This window comes from Canis aureus, chromosome 5 (genome assembly GCF_053574225.1).
Source record: "Canis aureus isolate CA01 chromosome 5, VMU_Caureus_v.1.0, whole genome shotgun sequence".
NCBI lineage: Eukaryota > Metazoa > Chordata > Mammalia > Carnivora > Canidae > Canis > Canis aureus.
This window is the reverse complement of record NC_135615.1, coordinates 76,894,189-76,916,853: the sequence shown is the minus strand read 5'-3', so window position 1 is coordinate 76,916,853 and position 22,665 is coordinate 76,894,189. Positions and strand designations below refer to the sequence as shown.

General features: G+C 36.4%; 1 protein-coding gene across 5 annotated transcripts in view; it reads right to left on the bottom strand.

Moving 5' to 3' along the window:
* Window positions 1-3,359: 3,359 nt before the first annotated feature.
* HNRNPR (heterogeneous nuclear ribonucleoprotein R) overlaps window positions 3,360-22,665 on the bottom strand; it is a 32,522-nt gene continuing 13,216 nt past the window's right edge. For 3 of the 5 annotated variants that reach the window (XM_077899179.1, XM_077899177.1, XM_077899176.1), the window contains 6 exons: window positions 16,224-16,400; window positions 14,492-14,626; window positions 11,844-12,059; window positions 7,215-7,364; window positions 4,785-4,906; window positions 3,360-4,644 (listed from right to left, as the gene is read on the bottom strand). In XM_077899179.1, coding sequence (XP_077755305.1) covers window positions 4,032-4,644; window positions 4,785-4,906; window positions 7,215-7,364; window positions 11,844-12,059; window positions 14,492-14,626; window positions 16,224-16,400 — 1,413 coding nt within the window. In that variant the 3' untranslated portion in view covers window positions 3,360-4,031. Of the gene's footprint in view, window positions 4,645-4,784; window positions 4,907-7,214; window positions 7,365-11,843; window positions 12,060-14,490; window positions 14,627-16,223; window positions 16,401-22,665 lie in introns of all 5 variants that reach the window. The other 2 variants (XM_077899178.1, XM_077899180.1) reach the window with 1 other exon arrangement.

Here is a 22,665-nt window from a genome sequence, read left to right as displayed (position 1 = left end):
TATCGTCCCCAGCGAACCCCACCTAGCAAGTCGACATCATGACATGTCAGGTCAGGGCAGCCTCAACCTCGCTTCCCTGATAGTCAGGTGATAAAAGGAAGGAGTTAAAACAGGAAAAGTACACTTGCAGATTTCTGGATAACATCTGAAAATGGTTAAAAAACAAAAACAAAACAAAACAAAAAAACCTAGAGCTTCTGGTAACCTCTAAATAAAAAATACATATGCATATATATTTAAAAAGAAAAAAAACTATTCTAGAAAGATTAACAGTAACTACTTCAAATTAAATATTTTTATTAATCACTGAACAATACATTAAATGCAGTATTTTTAAGGCTTGATGCTTTTGTTTCAAAAATCAGAACTAATTCACAAACTTCTAGTGCAAAAGTAAACACATTTGGTTAGTGGATTTGTCATTCTGAATTCTCTAGTCAGTCACCCAATCCACGGGCTTACTCAGAACTAAGTTAACAGAAGCTCCCATTCTTAGAGAAACATAAACACACTTATAAATCCAGTGCACTCTTTCTATAAGGCTTTTTCTTAGCTGCTCACTTAAGAGATGCCGCATAATAAGGGACAACACTAATATTAACATTTCTTCCACACACTTTGGTTTTGTTTAAGAATACTGGATAGCTCAGTATTAATAAAATTCTCTTTGGAAAATCAAAACTGCAAATTTTAACATATGTAGAAGTGTTTATAATTGACGAACAATAGCCTTATAGCAAGTATTTACTGGAGGGGTTTTGGTTTTTACAAATAATACACAATTAATAAAACGTAGGTATGATTATCCAAATGGGCAGGAGGCAAATGATGTAATGAGTTTCCAGAATATTATGTGGCTTTATGCTAGGAATGGAATTTTATGTCCCTTCTCTTTTGGAATTTAAAATAGAATTTATTTTGATGCATGCTGATCTTTTTTAAAAAAGGGTTCACCTCCTAAGTCGGATTTCAAATGAGAGAAAAATTGTCTATTAAAAGAAAGCATTGGGCTTTCTTATGCAGAATAACCCCAGCAACTAAGAAAACTGAAAAACAATTATGCTGAACTCTTTTGCTTAAAAAAACTAACTACAGAACCATAGTAGCTCAATTTCCATATCAATTGATCAGATAAACTTGGATTTATTAGAAATCTGGCAACTTATTAGAACTTTTTTGCTTTTAAAAAATTAAAACACCGTCATATAAATACATACATTTAAGCAACTGCTATAAATGAGTGATCAAATAAAAATTAGCATTTCATTATGGGGAAGGGGTATATTTAGGTCAGTCTTAGGGTACCTACAAAGAAGAGGTTGGCCTCAATATGAAGTAAATATATTTCCTAACACACGTTACTGTAGCAGGCTCATAAGTAAAAGAAAATGAATTAGGTTGGGGAACAAAATAGATGGGATAAGAGCAGGAAATAAAATTTCCCAAAACTCATTAAAAAAAATCCATTAAAACACCTAATGAAAATCTAAAATAAAGATTTCCTACATGGACATTTCTCAGATTTATGTATTAGATTGTTAGATTTATTTCTGTGAAAAGTTAAGTTTTGAATCTGTTTTCTCTGACTGCTGCTACAGCAATAGTTTACAAGATCTCAACAAGGGAAAAGGCACTAAACTGAAACTTAATGTTCAAAAAGTTGTGTTTTTCTAGGAAATAAAATAGCTACAAAAAAACCGATAAAGCAATATTAGAGGGACATCTCTTAGACATATTTTCATCAGTGAGAGTATAATATTATTTGCAATTAAAGGAAAGGATTTTGGCATGGAACCCAAGTTTTAGTCTTATGTTTTTGCTAGGCTTTATATTTTAAGATGGGTAGGGGAAGCACAATCAATTACTTTTTCAGAATCACTTTTTTTCCCATTCCTAATTTTCTTCCTGATAACTCTGTAGCTGGTAACATCTAATTTTAAAGAAATACAAATAAATCAAATTTTACTTATAGATGCTTTCTTCTTTCCAAGAAAACTCAAGATTTTATTTAAATCTAATTTAGGCTTATACTTCTAACCACAAATTGTATTTTCAAAGTTTAAAAGCAGCATTTAAAAAATGTTTGGTGTCTTTACTTGCATACATGGGCAGAAAAAAAACAAGTGCATGTAAGTTTTACCAAGTAAGATACCCATGTTAATTTGGAACTACCATACAACAGACTACATAATTCCTTTGTGAGTTTCCAAAAACACAGAAGGAATATTAATAGGGCCTGTTAACTTACCGAACTATGTAATAAATGTACTTTTTAAAAAAGAGAAATGAGATACAGATTTTCATCAGTAAATACTAATTTTCTTACTTGAAATCAAAAGAGAAGCCATGAAACCCAAAATATAATCTAAGCATGCTCATAAGGAATTATGATTTTGAAATCTACTGCTGTCATAAAAGACACCAAACAGGAACAAAACACAAAATAAAGGTGTGCCTATTTTAATTATTCCCTAAGGGGCTTATTTTTATAATTTAAAAACATTTTAGCCCCACCTAGGAGTAAAACGGAAGGGAAAATTTTATGGTAATTTGAAAATGATCCAGACTTTTTGTGCACTGTAAAGTATGGATTCTTTTGTTCCTCTTATTCTCAAGTAAAACTGTCATTACAATAATTCCAAATTTCTAAAGAAAACAGGGAAATAGATGCTATAACTCGGCCAACAAAAACTTTAGCCAGGAGAGTAGTAAAAATAAATAAATAAATAAAAGAGATATTAACAGAAAAGTCAGAAGTATGACTAGTGGGTATTTTTAAGCCTTTCTTATAAGGCATATAAGTGCTTCTCAGAGCAAATTTATGTAGCAGTAAGAAATTATATTCCTAACCCAAGATTGAAATGGTAGTCACAATCACGTATACTAAAACTGAAGTTTAATCTGCAGTGCAATTGACGCCACAGTTCTAACATTTTTTTTCCTGTTATACATTCATTTATCCAGCAAATAAGGTCTTCAGGCAACAAATTATCCTTTATAGAAAGAATGTGGGTCAAAATAAATTGCAGTCTGCTTCCCCAACCCCATTTTATTTAACGCAAATTATCCAATGCCTGCAAGAATGTTCAAAGCCTTTGAACCTGTTTTATAAAAATAAAGGATAAAATTTCAAAATTAGAAGAGACTATGAGAGAACACCAATCAATAAAGTGCTATTTGTAATAAATACTAGAATTTAGACTAATCCTCAGTTTGATAGCCACAATGCATATTGGAATAGACAAGAAATTTTGCATGAATTTGATCACTCACATAGGCAGTTATAATTTGAAAACAATATTCCTTGCAAGGATTACGAATAAAATAATGTTTTAGGACACAATTGAATTTGAAATAGGTAATGTTTTGAATAGATTTTTTAGTTTTATTGAAATCTTACATGAACAAGAAATTGGAAATACAATCACATCAAAGAACAAATTGTCACGGCTTTGACGTTTAAGCCAAACAAATTTTGTAGGGCAGATTTCAAAAAGGTGTGAAGTTATAACAATTTAAAAACACAGTTAACCTACTTCTAGGAATGCAAAACATACAATCATAGGTTATTTTCAATACAAGAAAACTTAAATTTGTTTGCTTTAATTTCTTAAAACTACTAAGACAAAGCACTAGCTTGTATTTTTATTTACAGCATACTCCATACTCCTATGTAGTCTATCCCAAATCCAAAAAAATGAAACTGTCCAAAACCAAAGGTTCTGCAAAATCATGATTTTAACAGTGTGCTCAGCTTGTTTTTGAAGCTAAAATGAAGCCTGAAACGATAAAAGCATTGTAACCCCCAGAATAAGGGAACTCTGCAAGCCCAATAATGTCCAAGAGCATTTATGAAAAGAGGAAAAAAATAAAAAGACTTGAGTATATATACAATAGTGATTTCTTCAGCCCAATACAAATGGCAGCAAACTGCTACTGAAAGATGAAACAGTTAAGCCAATTTTTTTTTGAAGAATGTAGATCTAGAGCCAATCGGATCTTGCCAATATCATTTTCAAACCCTCACTTGTCTATTTCCACTGTTGCCCATAAGTATCCTGATAAAATTCCTGGTTGTCATTATTGTAACCATAGTTACCAGAATAGTCACCACCTTGTTGAAGCGGCTGCTGAGCGATGGGTTGGGAACCCCAGTTCTGTTGGTTGTTGGTCTGGCGGCGCTTGGAATCAGGTTGGTTGTACCCATCTGCCTTTCTCTTGCCTCCTACATTGCCCCCACGATTGCCCCGAGATCCACGGGAACCACGGCCTCTCTGCTGTTGTGCAGGACCCCCTCTGCCACCCCTAGAGCCTCTTGGTGGTCCCAAAGGTGCCCCCCTCTGTGAATAGCCAGCTCTACCTCTTGGAGGTGGTGCTCCCCGCCCCCTTGGTGGTGGTGGAGCACCTCGCCCTCCCCTTCCTCCTCCTCTTCCTCTTACTGCATAGCCATCATCATAGCCGTAGTAGGGATCTTCATAGCCTCCACGATAGTCGTGATAATCATAACCATAGTAATCATCATAGTAATCTTCATAGCCATAGTAATCTGGAGGGTAGCCATATCCACCTCTCCCCCCACCACGACCCCGACCTCTAATTGGAGGTGGCATACGAGGAGGAGGGTGATAGTAATAATCTTCATACCTAGCAATGGAGGAAAGGGAGAAAAGAGAAAAAAACAAATTAGCTTACTTCAAGACTATTCCTGAATTTTTTTATTAACTTGATCTCTATTACCAAGTTATTCTTTGTTCAGAGATGTAGTTATTAAAATGTAGACTCACGCAGTGCTTCTGGAAGCCTGTCTAGCAGCTTGACGCTCTTTCCTTTTCTTGTCTGGTGGCTTGGCTAAGACTATTTCAATTTCTTCCCCTTCTATTTCTTTGCCATTCATTTCATCCATGGCCTATATAAAATTGTAAAAATAAATTTATTTTGCAAGTAAGACAGTGCTTTAAAACATAATTACATAAACCTATCTGTGGCATTTAATACAATTAATAAACAATTTATTTCACAACTATTTTAACTGGCAAAAGAAATCTAGCCATGAAGAAAAAAATACAAAATACTTATTTTCCTCCATCTTACTTATGTGTAAATTATATTCAAAACAGAACTCATGTCCCACTATTTATAAAGATAAAAGGGCTTCTAGAGTTACTATCACTGTTCCTTAATTCCAAATAACTAACCCTGCAAAGTTGAACTAAACCAAAGAAGCAAATCCACATCTGGGAAAAGTGCTGTAAGTAACACAAACTTTTCAGGACTCAAATTTTTAAATAAAAATATGGCATTCAACATGTAAATATGAAACTGCTCTTTCACAAAAATCTTAAAAGATTTGAAAGACAAATGAGGTCACTGAGATTATCAGTGAAACTGAACAAGACTCGGACCAAAAAATGCCTAGGTTTCCCCCACAACACTTCACCTAGAGCATACTTAACCTGAACAGTTAAGAGCAGAGCCCAGAACAGACATGAACTAAGGAAGACTCGAGTGCTCACCTGGAAAGTAATCATTAAAAGCATTCTATGCTCTACTCCTTTATATATGTTGTTCCACCTAACAGCCTCTGCCATACTTCCGATCAAGTAACTCAGTAACAAAGTATCACACCTCCTCCCCACAGCCTTTCTTTCTATTTCCCTACACTACCTTTTCCTCTCTGGACAAACAGAATAAAATGTTCTATACATAGAGCATTCACTTATCTACCAGCATGTAGACAAAGATTACATCAGTCCTCCTCTACATGCTAATTGCTCCCCTTTACCACATTTAGCTTTTGGCTACTTCACCTAAAGCAATGAAATAAGTCCACAGAAGCTTCTCAGTTGCTGAGACATTTTGTAATTTCAGACTTCACTACCCTACCAGTTTTTATACTTCTTTGCAACTAGAGGCAACCGGTTATTTAGTAACAACTAAATGAATAGGAATACTTAGAAGGTATAAATTAGTTATCTGTGTTTCATACCACTGGCAATTTCAGAAACTAACATTAAATTCAGCACTACACTGAATTTTGTAAGCAATGCTGTCTCACTAATTAGCTTTCATCAAAAGACAAACCAATAAATTCTAACTAGCCAAAGATTCTATAAAGCAAATACCCTGGGCAGAAAACAGAATCTGCTCAAATTAAAGGGGGCAACACTCCACAAGACCATGAAGAAAAAGGACAAGGCCTGACTGAGACACTGAGGATTTTGAACCTACCTCCCCAAATACATAAAACAGCTCTTATTAATGTTTTGCCTTCTCTCCCCTCACCAAGAAAGGTGAGAGGAACAAGAAACTAGAAATTTAATCCATTGGAGATTATACTGATCATTATTGGCAGAAAACAGCACATATATTCAGGTTTTATACTCTAGCCACCACATGAAAATACTTTTCCACAATTTTCAGTTCTATCATCAAATGGACTACTGTATGCAACAAATATCTCTCACCAACTACTGAAATCAGCAACACATTTAATACTATTAGAATTCTGGGGGCGCCTGGGTGGGTCGGTCAGTTAAGTGCCTTCAGCTCAGATCATGATCTCCAGGTCCTGGGATATCAAGCCCCGAATCAGGCTTCCTACTCAAAAGGGAGTCTACTTTCTCTCTCTCTCTCTCTCTCTCTCTCCCTTTACCCCTCCCTACTGCTCATTCTCTCTCTCGCTCTCTCAAATAAAATCTTAAAAAAAAAAAAAAAAAAAAAGAAAGAATTCTGAAATGACTGAAGAAAGACAAATTTATAAAGAACTAACCACTGTCTCAGAACACATCTGCTGAATTCTATAGGCTGTGCTGTGTGTTATGTACACTGCTCTGGATCTTTCACAGGTCCACAAACTATGATAAACAAAGTAGTTATAGTATGATTTGTTACCTATTTATCATTTACAGCACCTAATTACTGTATCTTGTAGTATTTCCAGGGCATCATGCTATCAAATCTTAAGCTTACAAAAACAATACAGAGATTAAAAATAACTTGCCTGAAATCACAAACCCAGTTAGTAATAATCAGGCTTTGAAATACAAAGTCTTACCTGTTACATTACTATCACTTCACAGATTATTAAAAGAAAGTTCCAGAGTTCGGCAAAAGCTGAAAACCAATTTTATTTCAGTTTTTAAAGTCATTTTATGTGTTTGCAAGTTTCAACAACAAAATTCAAATATCAAGAAGCAAAATTTCAAAATCTCTACCTTAACAGCTGCTCCTCTGTCTTCAAAATGAACAAATGCATAATCTTTCAACTTCTTCACTCGTTCAAGTTTTCCAAATTCAGAAAATGACTTTTCCAGTATTTCTTCTGTCACTGTAGTAGCCAAGTTTCTCACAAATAAAACTTTCACCTAATACAACAAATACACAAATTGGCATTGGCTACTTAATTTTAGCTGAAGTCTTACATTAAAGTATTTCTTCCTATCCTCACTGCAGGCCTTCCTTCTCAAAAACATTAAATAGGGGCGCTTGGGTGGCTTATTTGATTAAGAGTCTGCCTTTGGCCTAGGTCATGATCCCAGAGTCCTGGGATCGAGCTCCACATCAGACTCTCTACTGACAGCCTGCTTTGAAGAGCCTGCTTCTCCCTCTCCCTCTGCCTGCTAGTCTGCCTATTCATGCTCTGTCAAATAAATAAATAAAATCTTTTTAAAAATTAATAATAAATGTGTATCACAGAAAATATAAAAATTGCCAAGAAAATTACTCTGTCAGTTACCAATTTACATAGATTTCTGGTTCCTTCTCCTGCTGTCATTAAAGTACCTAACCCTGTAAACAGAACCTTCAAGGAACCAACACATAATCCACAAACTTAAGAGGTCCCTAAGTATCAACTAAAACAACATGTTTTGCAGTTCTGCTCCCCTAGAACTGAGTGAGCTAATTCTAAAGTTCATATGAAAAAATAAATAGGAAAAAAAATAACAAAATTGAGAGACCAGCCCTACCAGATATAACAAACTATAATGTTCACCTGGATAAAAATAAAAGTTGGGGGGGGTGCCTGGCTGGCTCAGTCAGAGGGGCATGTGACTCTTGATCTCAGGGTTATGAGTTTGAGCCTCACACCGGGTGTAAAGATTACTTAAAAATAAAATCTTAGGGGATCCCTGGGTGGCGCAGCGGTTTAGCGCCTGCCTTTGGCCCAGGGCGTGATCCTGGAGACCTGGGATCGAATCCCACGTCGGGCTCCTGGCATGGAGACTGCTTCTCCCTCCTCCTGTGTCTTTGCCTCTCTCTCTCTCTCTCTCTCTATCATAAATAAATAAATAAATATTTAAAAAAATAAATAAATAAAATAAAATCTTAGAGACGCCTGGGTGGCTCAGCGGTTGAGCATCTGCATTTGGCTCAGGGTGTGAACCCGGAGTTCTGTAATTGAGTCCCCCATTGGGCTCCCTACGGGGAGGCTGCTTCTCCCTCTGCCGGTGTCTCTGCCTCTCTGTCTCTCATGAATAAATAAAATCTTTTAAAAAGATTAAAAACTAAAATCTAAACAAAAAAAGCTGGATTCATATCTCAAAATACACCTGGATAAACGCCAAATACATCAAAAATTTTAAAGGGGTGGGTAGGGGTGGGGATGGGGAGAGAAAAATATTAGAAAAAAATAAAGGTAATTCCTTTACATAACTACTCCAAGGAAGGCTTTGTGACTTAAAATCTATTATATAGGGATCCATGGGTGGCTCAGCGGTTTAGCGCCTGCCTTTGGCCAAGGGCGTGATCTTGGAGACCCGGGATCGAGTCCCACATTGGGCTCCCTGCATGGAGCCTGCTTCTCCCTCTGCCTGTGTCTCTGCCTCTCTCTCTGTGTGTGTTTCTCAAAAATAAATAAAAAATCTTAAAAAAAAAATCTATTATATAAAGGAGCAGTAAAATTCAACTACTAGAAATAAATGGCTTTCACATGGCAAAAACATTCCAGAAGTAGAGCCAAAGACAAATTACTTCTATCACAAAGAGTTAATCTCTGTTTTTTTTTTCTTTTTAATCAGAGCTCCAGAAAATAAGAAATAGCTCAATGGAAAACTGAACAGAAAGACAGACAAAATTCATGAATACAAGGTTCACACAAGGAAACACAAATGGCCCTTCAACATATTAAAAACTTAAACCCATGCACAGTAAGAGAAGCAAATTATGATGGTTTACCAGACTGGCAAAATCCAAAAATATGATCACACACTATTTTGATAAGGATGAGGAAGAAAGTGGGCCTCTTATATTTTGCTGGTGAGAGGGTAAAATGGTACAGGGGAATATGGCAATATCTTAATAATTACAGATGCATGTACTCTGTGGCCTGCAATTCTATCTCTGAGAATCTATCCTACAGGTATATCTGCATTTTTAGTAACTTGACAGGACACAAGCTCATTCATTACAGTATTGTAATAATAAAAGATTAAAAACAAACCAATGCTCAGCCAGCTGAATACAGTATAGTACATCCACACAGTGGAATCTTATGTAGCCATAAAAAAATGAGGAAGAGCTCTAAGAGTAGATATGAAGAGGCTGCCAAGATACACTGTTACTAAGACATTTTTTCCCTTTTTTACTTCTCTGAAATAGGGATCCAACTTCCAGCCAATGTGACATGCAAGCAGTGTCATAATTTAATTGGAATCACTTCTTAGTGGTACACATAATAATGGTATACTTCCTCAGAGCTAATGATCCAGGATAACGAATAAAGAAAATATAGATCAGTGAATGCAGTAGATTACCTGTAACCATCATTTAAAGTCAGAAAGTAAGAATATATACTCATATTTGCCTGTATCTGCCTAAGTAAGAAAGGAAGCACTAAAAGAATAAACCAGAGGCTACTAAATCTGGGTGTGTATTGGAGATAAGGGAATACAGTAGACGGAGCGAGGTAGAAGTGAGACTTCTCTGTCTATACCTTTCTACATAATTTTGATTTCTAAACTAAGGAACTATTCAAAGAAAAAAATGAACATACCCACTGAACTGTTGCCTCAGATAAAGGAGTATATGAATAAAAATTACTTGGAGGAAGGTATTAATTCAAGGGCGGGAAAAATCTGACACTGTCCACCTCCACCTCTACCCCCTTTATTTTTACAGTGTTGTCATAGGGGTCAAACTCTATGTTTCACAGGCCTCGGTTGGTTTATTTACTTTTTCCAAAAAATTCAATACAAATCTTTTATTCTTTTTTTTTTTTTTTTCAGAGAAGAAACCAAAACATACTATTTATAAAGGCCCCCTTTTCATTCTGAAACTTACAATCTAGGAAGACTAGTTTCTGGAATAAAATGCTGACGTTTTCTAACCCTATAGAAGTTTAGGATGCATTTAATCTGAAAGGTTTTAAGAGGTACGTGGATAGTGTTGATGAACAAACCACCAGCTACACTGGTTTTCTGGAAATTTTATTCATCTAATGTGTAATATACCTATGCTTTTTTAAACATGTTTTTACAGAAAAAGCAATACAAACTCTACTCAGTTTCTACAAGGCAGGTCAAAATTGTAAGGGTTAAGAGATTTATCCAACTTCAATAAAATAGAGGACATCCAAGTTCAATAGGTTTGTCCAAAGTCAAATTATATTAGAAGAAACAAATGAATTAAAATCAAGTTATAAATAAATAAGTACATACATACATACTATTTAAATTCCCAGTCCCTTTCCTTAACACAAATCTAATCAAGGAATACAAGAAAAAAGACAAGGAGCAGCACATCTAAGCCCTTCTCTGGTTCCTTCTCAGTGGATCTTGTCTCAACCCAGAGATGTCTTTACCTATAAAAAGATCACACTAGCATAAACTGGGGCTCTCCAAACTAATTAGAGTGAAGATTACCTGCTCAGAACCTGGAATAAAAAGCTTTAGAGAAAGACTTCTCAGATTAGGAGAATTCAACCACTAACTTATGGTCATCAGAGAGTTGCTACCTCACCAAGGGGAGAGACACACCAAAATACTAAAAATCTCACTAAAACAGCAGATGCAACTCTGATGAATCTCTTCACTCTGAGGAGTCACTCAAAGGTAAGCCTAACAATCAGGACTCATAGCACCATTATTTACCAAAGATTGTAGCAATGCAAGTATAAGGCTTAGGAGGGCCTGCCATGTATATTTTGCTACTATCACATAATAGCAAGCATGATAACCCTTTGTCTTTGTTCATGGAGACAACCGTCTAAGGGAACATGATAATTAAATTTAAAAAAAGAAAGAAAAAAATCAGCCATAAATTTAAATAAAATATAATCAATGGCCATGTAATAAAAGTCATAGGATGGTCGATGAGGATTACAATTTCATAACCCCCAAAAAACATTACTTCTGTCTTGACTTTTTTAAACTTCTGTAGCCCTCCTAGTACCTAGCACTAAACACATTCTCAGTGTATATGGAAATACTTAAAGGAATTTCATTTCAGTTCCTTTTGTACATTTAATCTCTGGAAAAAGGGATGATTTGGAAATTTCTAGATACCAACAGACTGTTAAGTTGGTATTAAAGCAGATCCTAGGGATGCCTGGATGGCTCAGTGGTTGAGCGTCTGCCTTCAGCTCAGGGCGTGATCCCGGGATCAAGTCCCACATCAGGCTCCCTGCGGGGAGCCTGCTTCTCCCTCTGTCTGTGTCTCTGCCTCTCTCTCTGTGCGTCTCTCATGAACAAATAAATAAAATCTTAAAAAAAAAAAAAAAAAACAAAAACATCCTAGAATTAACATCAAGAACTATATTTAACATGAAACTTCTAAAAGTTGAGCTTTACCGTGAAGCACAAAATTTAAATAACCATCTCACCCCCAGCCCAAACAACTGCATTTACCTTAGCCATGACTTCTGGATCTGGTTCTTCCACAGGGTCAGCCCATTCAACTGTAACTACATTTCCCCATACTTTTACTTTTCCACTCATCAGTCGGCGTCTGGCTTGTGCTGCTGACTTGTGATCCTCATATTCAAGGAAGCAGAACCCCCGATTCTTCTTTTTGTCATCGGGTTGATGATAGAGAATAACGTCCACCAAACCCTCTGTTAAACCAACAGCCAGATATATAAGCCAAAAGCATCCACCACACATCTAGCGATTAGGCAGACCTAAATCCATTTGCCGAAGAGCAAAAAATACTGAAGAAGCCTCAAAATGATTCCCTAATTACCTAGTAGACAATTAAATCAGCATTGTTAGATATAAGTTGTCAAACAGTATTTTATGTTCTTTTTTAATTTTTCAGGGTCCTGAGGATACAGCCCTAAAAAGGTCCAGTTACTGTATTCTGACATGTAACATATTACCATGTTTTAGAGTGTTTGATATAACATGACCTTATAAATTTATGAAAATACTACCAAGGAATTTAAAAACCAAGTTATAAATACAAATTCAAGAGAACTTACATTCAACCAAGTAATCATGATCAAAAATTATCCTTGGATCTAACTTAAAAGTTACTGTTTTTACCAAGAATAAAAACGATTGCTAAATAATGGTGTCCCTCTGGTCTTAGTCTTGTGTTCTCATCTTTCCACATATGTTCTTTCTTGGTAGTATCAGCTAGTTTGTACTTTTAAAAAGCTATCTATATCCTTAAGAATGCTTACATTTTATTTCAAGCCCAGACTCAAAGACATTTCCAATTTAACATGTCCAAAACTGCAGTCACCACTCCCCAAATCTGTCTTCTCTACTTTCCTATCTAATAATAAGAACCACCCCCTGGCTCTCAAGCAAGAAACTGAGGACTCATTCTTGATTCTTCCTTTACTCCCCTACCCAATTTCAAGCCCATCTATTTCTTTCCACCTTCACGGCTATTACCTTAGTCCAATCTTCTGTCCGAACTACTGTGATACTAAGTGATTAGCTTGATTAGCTCCTGCACTTAAACCCCTCTAAACCATTATCCATATAGCAGTGGGGATAATATTCTAAAAACATCAAACAGATGTTACTCCCTGCTTGAGATCTTTAAATACCTTCTTGTTCTACAAAGAGTAAAATCTAAACTCCTTAAAAGGTCCACAAAAGCCTTGCCTACTTCATCTAATTCTACCTTTAATTCTACAGTAATTTTAACAACACTGGCCTTCTCTCGGTTGCTTTAATACATCCAGTTCTTTCTTGCCTCAGAGATTTGGCACATCTTGCTCTCTTAGGATGCACATCCCTCTGCTCTTTATATGCTACATCCTCCTCATTCTTCAGGGCTTGCTGGAAATGTCATTTTATCAGAAAAGCCTTCCATAACCATCAAAACAGGGATAGTAGCTATTCTCCAGCTAAGTATCCTTTATTTCCCTCTTCTCAGTGCTTACCACATTGTGTAAATATTTAATTTTTGGTCTTATCTCCTTTCCCAGAATGTAAGCTCTATAAGGGCAGAAAATAGATCTTATTCACCACTGCATCCCAGCACACAGCACAATGCCACCACTTTAATAGGCACTGGATAAATACCTGCTGAAGGAATGAATAAATGGATAAGAAGCCAAAAAGGAGCTGACAGATAATAAAGTGATGAGGTCAAAGAACTGCACTATTAGAGGCATGTGCCCAACACAACTGCGATGGATGGTGGCAGTGGTTACAAAGGAGAACACTAGAAATCAAGATTTTGGAGTGGATAGAATCTCTGGCAGCAAGCTCCAGAATGTTCTCTGGATGTGGGGGAGCTGAAGTAAAGAACTGGAGATGAGGTAGTCTTAGAACTAGGAGGCTAGGAGACTGGACGGTCCATCCACTTACATCTCAAAGGTACTACTAAGTCAATTTAGGGCAGAAGAGAAAGACTATGAGCCGAAAGCAATCTTCAATTAATGGGAGATGAATCCAGAAGAGCAATAGGTGACAGCATCAAAGAAAGAGAATGGACAGTATATATGGATGACAAAATCGTGTTTTTTATGAGGGCAAGTAATGGTCTAAATCAGTATTTCGTTTTTTTTTTAAACCACAGCTAGCATCAGAGAATCTCTATCCACGTTTAAAAAAAAAAAAAAATGAAATGGAATAGGAAAAATTACGCCAGATCGTGAAAGTACAGTTTTGTTAAATTTTGTTTCAGTTATAAAGGTATATGGACCTGTGATGTAAAATGCACTTCTCAATCAATTCCATGGATTTAGAACCAGAGATTTTGAAAAATCTGATCTAGACAAGGTAACAGAAAGGAGGATAAAAACTTATCCTCTTGGCCCTAAAGCACAATGGATGTCAGGAAGCCTTCATTGGAGGGCTACAGGACAAAGACTGGCAAAACCTAAAGATTAATGAAGGCACAGACAGGGACATTCCAATAAATTAAGGATATAATGGAACATGCTTAGACCAAACCACTGTAAAGCAGAAAGGAGGCAACTTAGACACTGAAGATTTGAATTTTTAGATTAATATATACCTCCTTTTTATGTACTTGTAAATAATACCACAGATCTCCCAAAACTGACTTCTACTAAATACATTTTTGTTTTACCTGTGACTTTACTGAATTCTTCCAGAATGTTTTCCTTAGTCTTATTCTTCGGAATTGATCCAACAAAAAGCCTGTTGTTTGCCACAGAAATGCACACTCCAAGGTGTTTACCAGGGCGAATTTCATAGCTGTCACACTGCAGGGAAGAAAAGAACCAGATACCCCACAACCATCCCAAACTCAGGACAACTGATCTCAATCTAAAAAATTTAACAATTTAAGGCCAAACACTTCTTGCTTCACAAACTCACCGAGTTCCCTCATGCTTACCATTATATAAATGTGTATTTTAAAACTTGTTATGGTCTCTCATCTTAGTTTGGTTAACTTTTACTGTTCTTCTGAACATAAATGACTCAGTTATTCATTTTATTTTTAAAAATATCTTATTGTCATATTTCAATGTTATCTATCTGAAAAATTTTCCAGAGAATTTCAGAAAAAGTACTCAAGACTGATCATTCAAGGTCCTTAGAGATAAAATTAGATACAGATAAGCCAAAAGCAAAATAACAATGAAGAGTTAATAACTATGTATAATCAATAAAGAGAAATTCAGAAAAATTTCACATTCTACACAAAACACAGTGTTCTGAATGTAAACATGAAAAGTTTTAAACTGCATATCAAACACAATACCTTCAAAATCATATGAAATGACAGGAAAGAAAAAAGGCTTTCTTTAAATCACTATGGTGGTGGTGGTAGTTTCCTTAGCTTCTTAGGCTTTAACATCACTTACCCATTAGCTTACTAAAAGATACATGATTATTAAAAAAATAAAAATCATCCATGTGTTGCCAAAAATTAGGAAATAAAGCTTTGAAACTTCTCAATAAAAACAAGTTGGAAGCAAAAGTTCTTAATAAAAACTAAAATCTGGGTTAAGCTAGAAGTGGAACTAATTGAGAAGTGATTAATGAAACCAAAAGCCCTGGTGAAAAAGGTACCCATTTTAGAAGGACTGGAACTAGACAAAGTGAGGCTTTTAGATGTATGCAAAGAGTATGCAAAAACAATGACAGTCATTTTAAGTTACTGAGATGGTAGTACCAAAACAGGTGTGAAGAAATTTACACAACTCTGTTACAATGTACTACTACTACTACTAATACTATTATACTATTAAGTACAAAGGGTAAAAGGAAATTACTAGATTACAGAAGATGGGCCCTTCAACTAGTATAAAAGGAGAGAAAGAGTGAAGACAGAGAAGACTGAAGGGCCTGTAAACAAAAGATAGAAAGAACAGGCAAAAACTTAGAAAATAAACTATGATTATTAGGCTGTAACAAAAATAGTCTCAATCATTTCCTGAATTGTGTTCTAAGAGTCACTGTCACCCAGTTATGTTCCCCAGAATCCATCCCAACCTTCATTACACCTTTCAGAATCTTGTCCTAAAGTTTAACAGTAACAATTCACATCTTTTTTGCCTGAAATCTAAAGAGGGAACTGCAGAAGCCAAATATTCAAAAGAAACTTTAGATATAACCAATCTAATAAATAACTTACTCAAATTATGGGAGATTTTCTCTAACACATTATTTCTTGGGTATTTTCATTCCTTTTTACTCTTATAATCAGGAAAAATAGAACAAAGATCACATATCAAATGTATCAACATCTAATCATTCAAAGCAAAAACTAAAGAAAATGAAACAATGTTAACTGCAAACATTTTTAATTGAGGTGATTTACCACTAGACAGTGGGTATTTGTTTATCACATACCAGTTTAACAGCTTCCTGTGCAGCTTCCTTTCCACAGAAGGTAATAAATGCATACCCTCTGTTCTGACCAGACAGTGGATCCATCATAAGACGTAGATCCCAAATGGGACCAGCCTTTTCAAAAAGGGGTACCAACTCATCCTCATATAAATCTCTTGGTATTTTACCTACAAACACCTGAAATAAAATCTCAGTATTAGAATCCCAAAGTAAGCATTTTAGAGCCATAAAGCCGAACTACCTTACTTCTAAGGGGCTAGAGGAACAAAGATAGCTAAGGAGGAATGAGGACAATTTAAATCTTTAGGAGTTAACTCTAACATTTATTATAATGACCTTAGGATCATTAACATAGAACAATATTCCACACTGAAAAATGGAAACTAATGTGAGTGTGCAAAATCTGTACAACTAAATTTTTTATTTTTAAAGTTTACCTTTTTTTCACAATAACACAAAATAAATGGCATGTACGAATCTTTGGGAAATATATCTGCATTTTCATAAAAACAGTTATTATTTTTTTAAAGATTTATTTGAGAATGAGGGTGAGAGGGAGAGCAAGTGAGCATAAGTAGGGGGGAGGGGCAGAGAGAGAGAGAGAGATGCAGGCTCCTCCCTGAGCAAGGAGCCCTATGTGGGGCTCAATCCCAGGATCATGACCTGAGCTAAAGGAGGCTGCTTGACTAACTGAGCTACCCAGGTGCCCCTAAAAACAGTAACTGAATAAAGACTGAAGTGGTCTTCCTCAAGTTTTTTAAATTCTAGGGGCACCTGGGTGTCACAGTCAGAACATCTGACTCTTGATTTCAGCTGGATTGGGATCTCAGGGTCATGAGATCAAGTCCTGCAATGGGCTCCGCTTCAATATGGAATCTGCTTAAGTTTCTCTCTTCTTCTGCCCCTCCACCCTACATGCACACTCTCTCTCCCCCTCAAATAAATAAATCTTTAAAAAATTACTAAAAAAATTATATAAGGATTAAATTATAATATACAACGTTAGAATTAAACAATCAAAAACCTTCTCAGTATTTAATATCAGACCACAATTTTCTTCAAGTTTCCACCATGTCGGCAAGATTATAGATGATCTTTTATGTTAAAACATTTGCAATCTACACACAGTCTTTTTTTAAAGATTTATTTCTTGGGCAGCCCGGGTGGCTCAGCGGTTTTGCTCTGCCTTCAGCCCAGGGCGTGATCCTGGGGTCCTGGGATCGAGTCCCACATGGGCTCCCTGCATGGAGCCTGCTTCTCCCTATGCCTGTGTCTCTACCTCTCTGTTTCTCATGAATAAATAAATAAAATCTTTTTAAAAATAAAGATTTATTTCTTTGAGAGAGAGAGAGAGAGCGCAAGTGAGGGAGAGAATCTCAAGCAGACTCCATTGAGCAGGGAGCCTGCCAGGCTCCGCCTCACAACCCTTAGACCATGACCTGAGCAAAACCAAGAGTCAGACACTTAACTGACAGAGCCACCTAGGCGCCCCCAAACACAGCCATAAAGATTAAGTCAGTGTCTGCATTAGAGATGAATTTTATGGTGAAACTCCTCTACATCAACACTTCATATTCTGAAAAATGACCTGATTAATGACACAGCAATCCAAAAGATGCCCAAATATTACTGGATATTAAGTTTCTGATAACCGTAACAGCTAAGCCCATTTCTTCTAACCACATTCTTCTGGAAATAATTGCCAACTTTTATTTCTTCACCTCCCCTATTTTGCTCAGTATATCCTTCCAAACATGCCAAATCTCCCATAACACAACAATATGCAAACAAGAAACCTTTACTTTGTTCATTTATCTTTTCTTTCACTTTCAAATGCTTTGAACACATGGTCATGTCTGTTTTATTTCACTCCTGTAGTTATCCAACACATCTACCATATCCTTAGCACTGTGTAGCTACAAAGAAGTAAAAGACATCTAAGGCATCATCTGTGTGGTATCCTTACAGAACCATCTTTCTAACAAAAACTCACTCTGGAGGGCCCTTGGCATCTACACTCTCTTTCACTAGAACACTGGCTTCTTCCTCTAATGCTCAAGCTGTATGCCCAAATGTCACTAATGAACTTCAAATGACTAAATTCAAGCTTTTTCTTCCTCAGTCTCATCTTGTCTTCTCCATAAGTGTTAACAATGGTGATGCTGCCTCCTAAAGATTTTCTTCTCTTCAATTTTTAGAACCCCTGGTCTAGCCTGGTCTTTTCACCTTTAATTATTTCTCTATCCTTTCTACGGTGATTCTTTTATTTACCTAATAATAGTCTTCATGTTCCTCCTTATCTTCCATGTGTTTCCTTCATTTCCTTCACTTAAAAGGATCATATACATTCCTCAAATCTATATCTATAGTCATCTCTCATACCTACAACATCCAAAGACCTAATTTTATACTTCCAACTGCCTATTAAGCATTTCCTCTTGGTTGTCCTGATTTTACCTGAAATCATCAATAAGTAGCAATGCCAATTTTTGTTTTTTTAATATAGATATGTATAGATATGAATGTGTATCTGAATACTAATAATGGGTTTATCAATGCATGAAAAAATGAATTTTATTTTTTTCTGTAATATTTCCTAAATATTCTACCATAGATATAATAGATCTATAACAAATGTTTCTTTTTTCTAAAAATCAAAATAAGTAAAACTCACCCTTGTCAACCAGTTTCTCTGATTTCCTCATTTCTCTTGGGAGAACCTAATTTCTGCTGCTCCCTCTATCCCTCATGATGATCAAGGAAATAATACTTTAAATAAAAATCTCTGATACTTTAAATCCCTCCCGTTCCTATCCATACCCAACTAATCTTCTAAATATCAGCTTGAGGGATCCCTGGGTGGCACAGCGGTTTAGCGCCTGCCTTTGGCCCAGGGCGCGATCCTGGAGACCCGGGATCGAATCCCACGTCGGGCTCCCAGTTCATGCAGCCTGCTTCTTCCTCTGCCTGTGTCTCTGCCTCTCTCTCTCTCTCTGTGTGACTATCATAAATAAATAAATAAAAATAAATAAATAAATAAATAAATAAATAAATAAATAAATATCAGCTTGAAGTTGTTCCAATAAATAATACCTAGCTTATACAGGAACTAACTTCCAAACTACTCATAGAACATGTCCAAACTTTTCATGAAACATGGAATTCCCTATAAGTTGAACACACATGCTATGTATTTTTCTAAGTTCTAGTGATAGAGTGAATGTCACAAACAAGGTCTAAGCATTCATGAGGCTTATACATTATATATAGAGATAAAAGTTTTAAAAAATAAATATGATTTCAAGAGGTATTAAAGGCTAAGAAAAATAAAAGGAAAGGGAATAATGAAAAGAGGTTGTATTTTAATTAGGAGAATCTCCCTGAACAGGTAAATTTGAACTGAGACCTAGAGCAGAAAATTAAGTAAAAAATCTGAGGAAAGAACATTCAAAGGTAAAGAACAACTACACAAAGATGGAAGTACACTTGATATATGTGATCAACAGCAAACAGGACAGTGACTGGGAAAAAACTCCACATGGGAGACAGTGTTGGGAAAGAGAAAAGTGGCCAGACAGATTAAGTTACACCATGTTAAGAGTTTGCATTTTATTTCAAATGTGTTGGGAAGATATCGGAGAGTTCTAAACTGACCAGTGACTAGGTATGACATGTTCTCAAAGGTTAGCAGCTAGGTAGAAAATAGATTTTATGGGGAACCAGTGAGATTCACAAGGCAATCCAGGCATGGGATGATGGCAGCATAGAGTAACAGATTGATAACTATGAAAGTAGGAAGGATGTTGAGAAATAGTTGAGTTTTAAGTTATGTTGGGTTCAAATCTACACTTTAGGGGCAGCCTGGGTGGCTCGGTGGTTTAGCGCTGCCTTTGGCCTGGGGCCTGATCCTGGAGACCTGGGATCGAGTCCCACGTCGGGCTCACTGCATGGAGCCTGCTTCTCCCTCTGCCTGTGTCTCTGCCTCTCTCTCTCTCTCTCTCTCTCTCTCTGTCTCTCATGAATGAATAAATAAAATCTTAAAAAAAAAATGCATAAGAGCCAGCTCCTTGCACTCTATATATAAAGTATCATTTGAATGTTACAAGTCTAACTTACAGATTCCCTGTAAGAATACTGTTTTACTTAAGAAAAAACCGACAAATCTGCGGTCAACAATATTATAATCAGTGGGGTCCAAGAAAAAACAGGTTAAAAATACTGGTTTACTGAGAAGCAGGATATGGCTTCATTTCAAGATCAGTTTAACACAGGACACTTAAATAACTTAAAAAGGCTAAAAATAAACAGTATTCAAAACTAAGCATCATTCCTTCAAGTTTCTTTTTTTTTTTTTTTTTTTTATTTATATATGATAGTCACACACACACACACAGAGAGAGAGAGAGGCAGAGACACAGGCAGAAGGAGAAGCAGGCTCCAGGCACCGGGAGCCTGACGTGGGATTTGATCCCGGGTCTCCAGGATCGCGCCCTGGGCCAAAGACAGGCGCTAAACCGCTGCGCCACCCAGGGATCCCTCCTTCAAGTTTCTAAGCTCAATTTTTAATTAACTAAAACAAAATAGAAATGTTTTCCTTTTCTTAACTTGTTGATGCCTGAGCCATTTTGGCTCTGTATGAACTGTTCAGAGTAAGCACTCAGGCATATAGAGGTAAGTCTCCCCCTGCCTCTATTACAACAGAATCTAATGAATACCATAACAGCAGTTCTTTCTTTACTCACTAAGCATCAGAGCTTGAAAATAGTTTTGGTTGTCTACTACCAAATACTCTAATAGTAACAGAGAAAGCCCTCTGAGGCTCTGGGAGGAAAGAGGCAGCAGTTTCGTCTTTTGAGTATCTACTAGGGCTCATCCATTATCCAGCTCCTATTTGCTATTTTGCAAACACAGCAGTTCTTCCCTATACATAATTCAATTCAGGTACTACTAAGTCATATACTTCTACAACTCTGTTAAATACACTGGTTCTCTAAAACTTCCATTAGTTAAAATACCAAAGAATTAAATCTCAATCTATCATTTCCTTCGAATTCCTCTACAAAACATCAGTGATAGGCTGTTTAAAAAAATAATTTCTTGGGCAGCCCGGGTGGCTCAATGGTTTAGTGTCGCCTTCAGCCCGGGGCGTGATCCCAGGAACCCGGGATGGAGTCCCACGTCGGGCTCCCTGCAGTGAGCCTGCTTCCCCCTGTACCTGTGTCTCTACCTCTCTCTCCATGTCTCTCATGAATAAATAAAGTCTTAAAAAATAAAAATTTCGGGGATCCCTGGGTGGTGCAGCGGTTTGGCGCCTGCCTTTGGCCCAGGGCGCGATCCTGGAGACCCGGGATCGAATCCCACATCGGGCTCCCGGTGCATGGAGCCTGCTTCTCCCTCTGCCTGTGTCTCTGCCTCTCTCTCTCTCTCTCTGTGACTATCATAAATAAATAAAAATTTAAAAAAATAAATAAATAAATAAAAATAAAAAAAAATAAAAAATAAAAATTTCGGGATCCCTGGGTGGCGCAGCGGTTTGGCGCCTGCCTTTGGCCCAGGGCGCGATCCTGGAGACCCGGGATCAAATCCCACATCAGGCTCCCGGTGCATGGAGCCTGCTTCTCCCTCTGCCTGTGTCTCTGCCTCTCTCTCTTTCTCTCTGTGTGACTATCATAAATAAATAAAAATTAAAAAAATAAATAAATAAATAAATAAATAAATAAATAAAATAAATAAAAATTTCTTATTATAATGGAAACAAATAAAAGCAGAGGCTGCTAACCAAAATAGATTTATAGTGCCAGCTGAAGAATACAAAGATACCATAACCAAACTAGATCTGAGGACCCAGACATACAAAAATACCTTCAAAATTAATACCTATCTTTCTTATATATTTCTTTTTTCTTCTTGTATGTTTCTTATCTCAGGACAATACTTAGAAACAATGTCTGTAAAGAAGTGCTCCTTTATAGGGTTAATTTACAGATTTTACTAAGATGAAACCTTGGTTTTCTCATAATTTGTCAGTCTCAAGAACTGACACTAATTTTAACTTCCTCAATCAAGAGCTAAAATTTTTTAATGAGTATAGGGGCACCTGGGTGGCTCAGCCAGCTAAGTGTCTGTCTTTGGCTCAGGTCCTGATCCCAGAGTCCTGGGATCAAGCCCTGCATCAGGGAGCCTGCCTCTCCTTCTCCCCACCACCACTCATGCTCTCTCATACTCTCTCTCAAATAAATACATAAAATCGTTTAAAAAATGACTAGTGAAACATATAAAGAACAAAAACTTAAACCTCACTACATCAAAAATGACACCAACTAAAACCGACTTATTTATTAAATTAGCAACCCAGTATATGAAAAACCTTTTTTTCTGATTTCTTAAAACTTTAATTTTAGGGGCACCTGGGCAACTCAATCAGTTAAGTGTCTGACTCTTG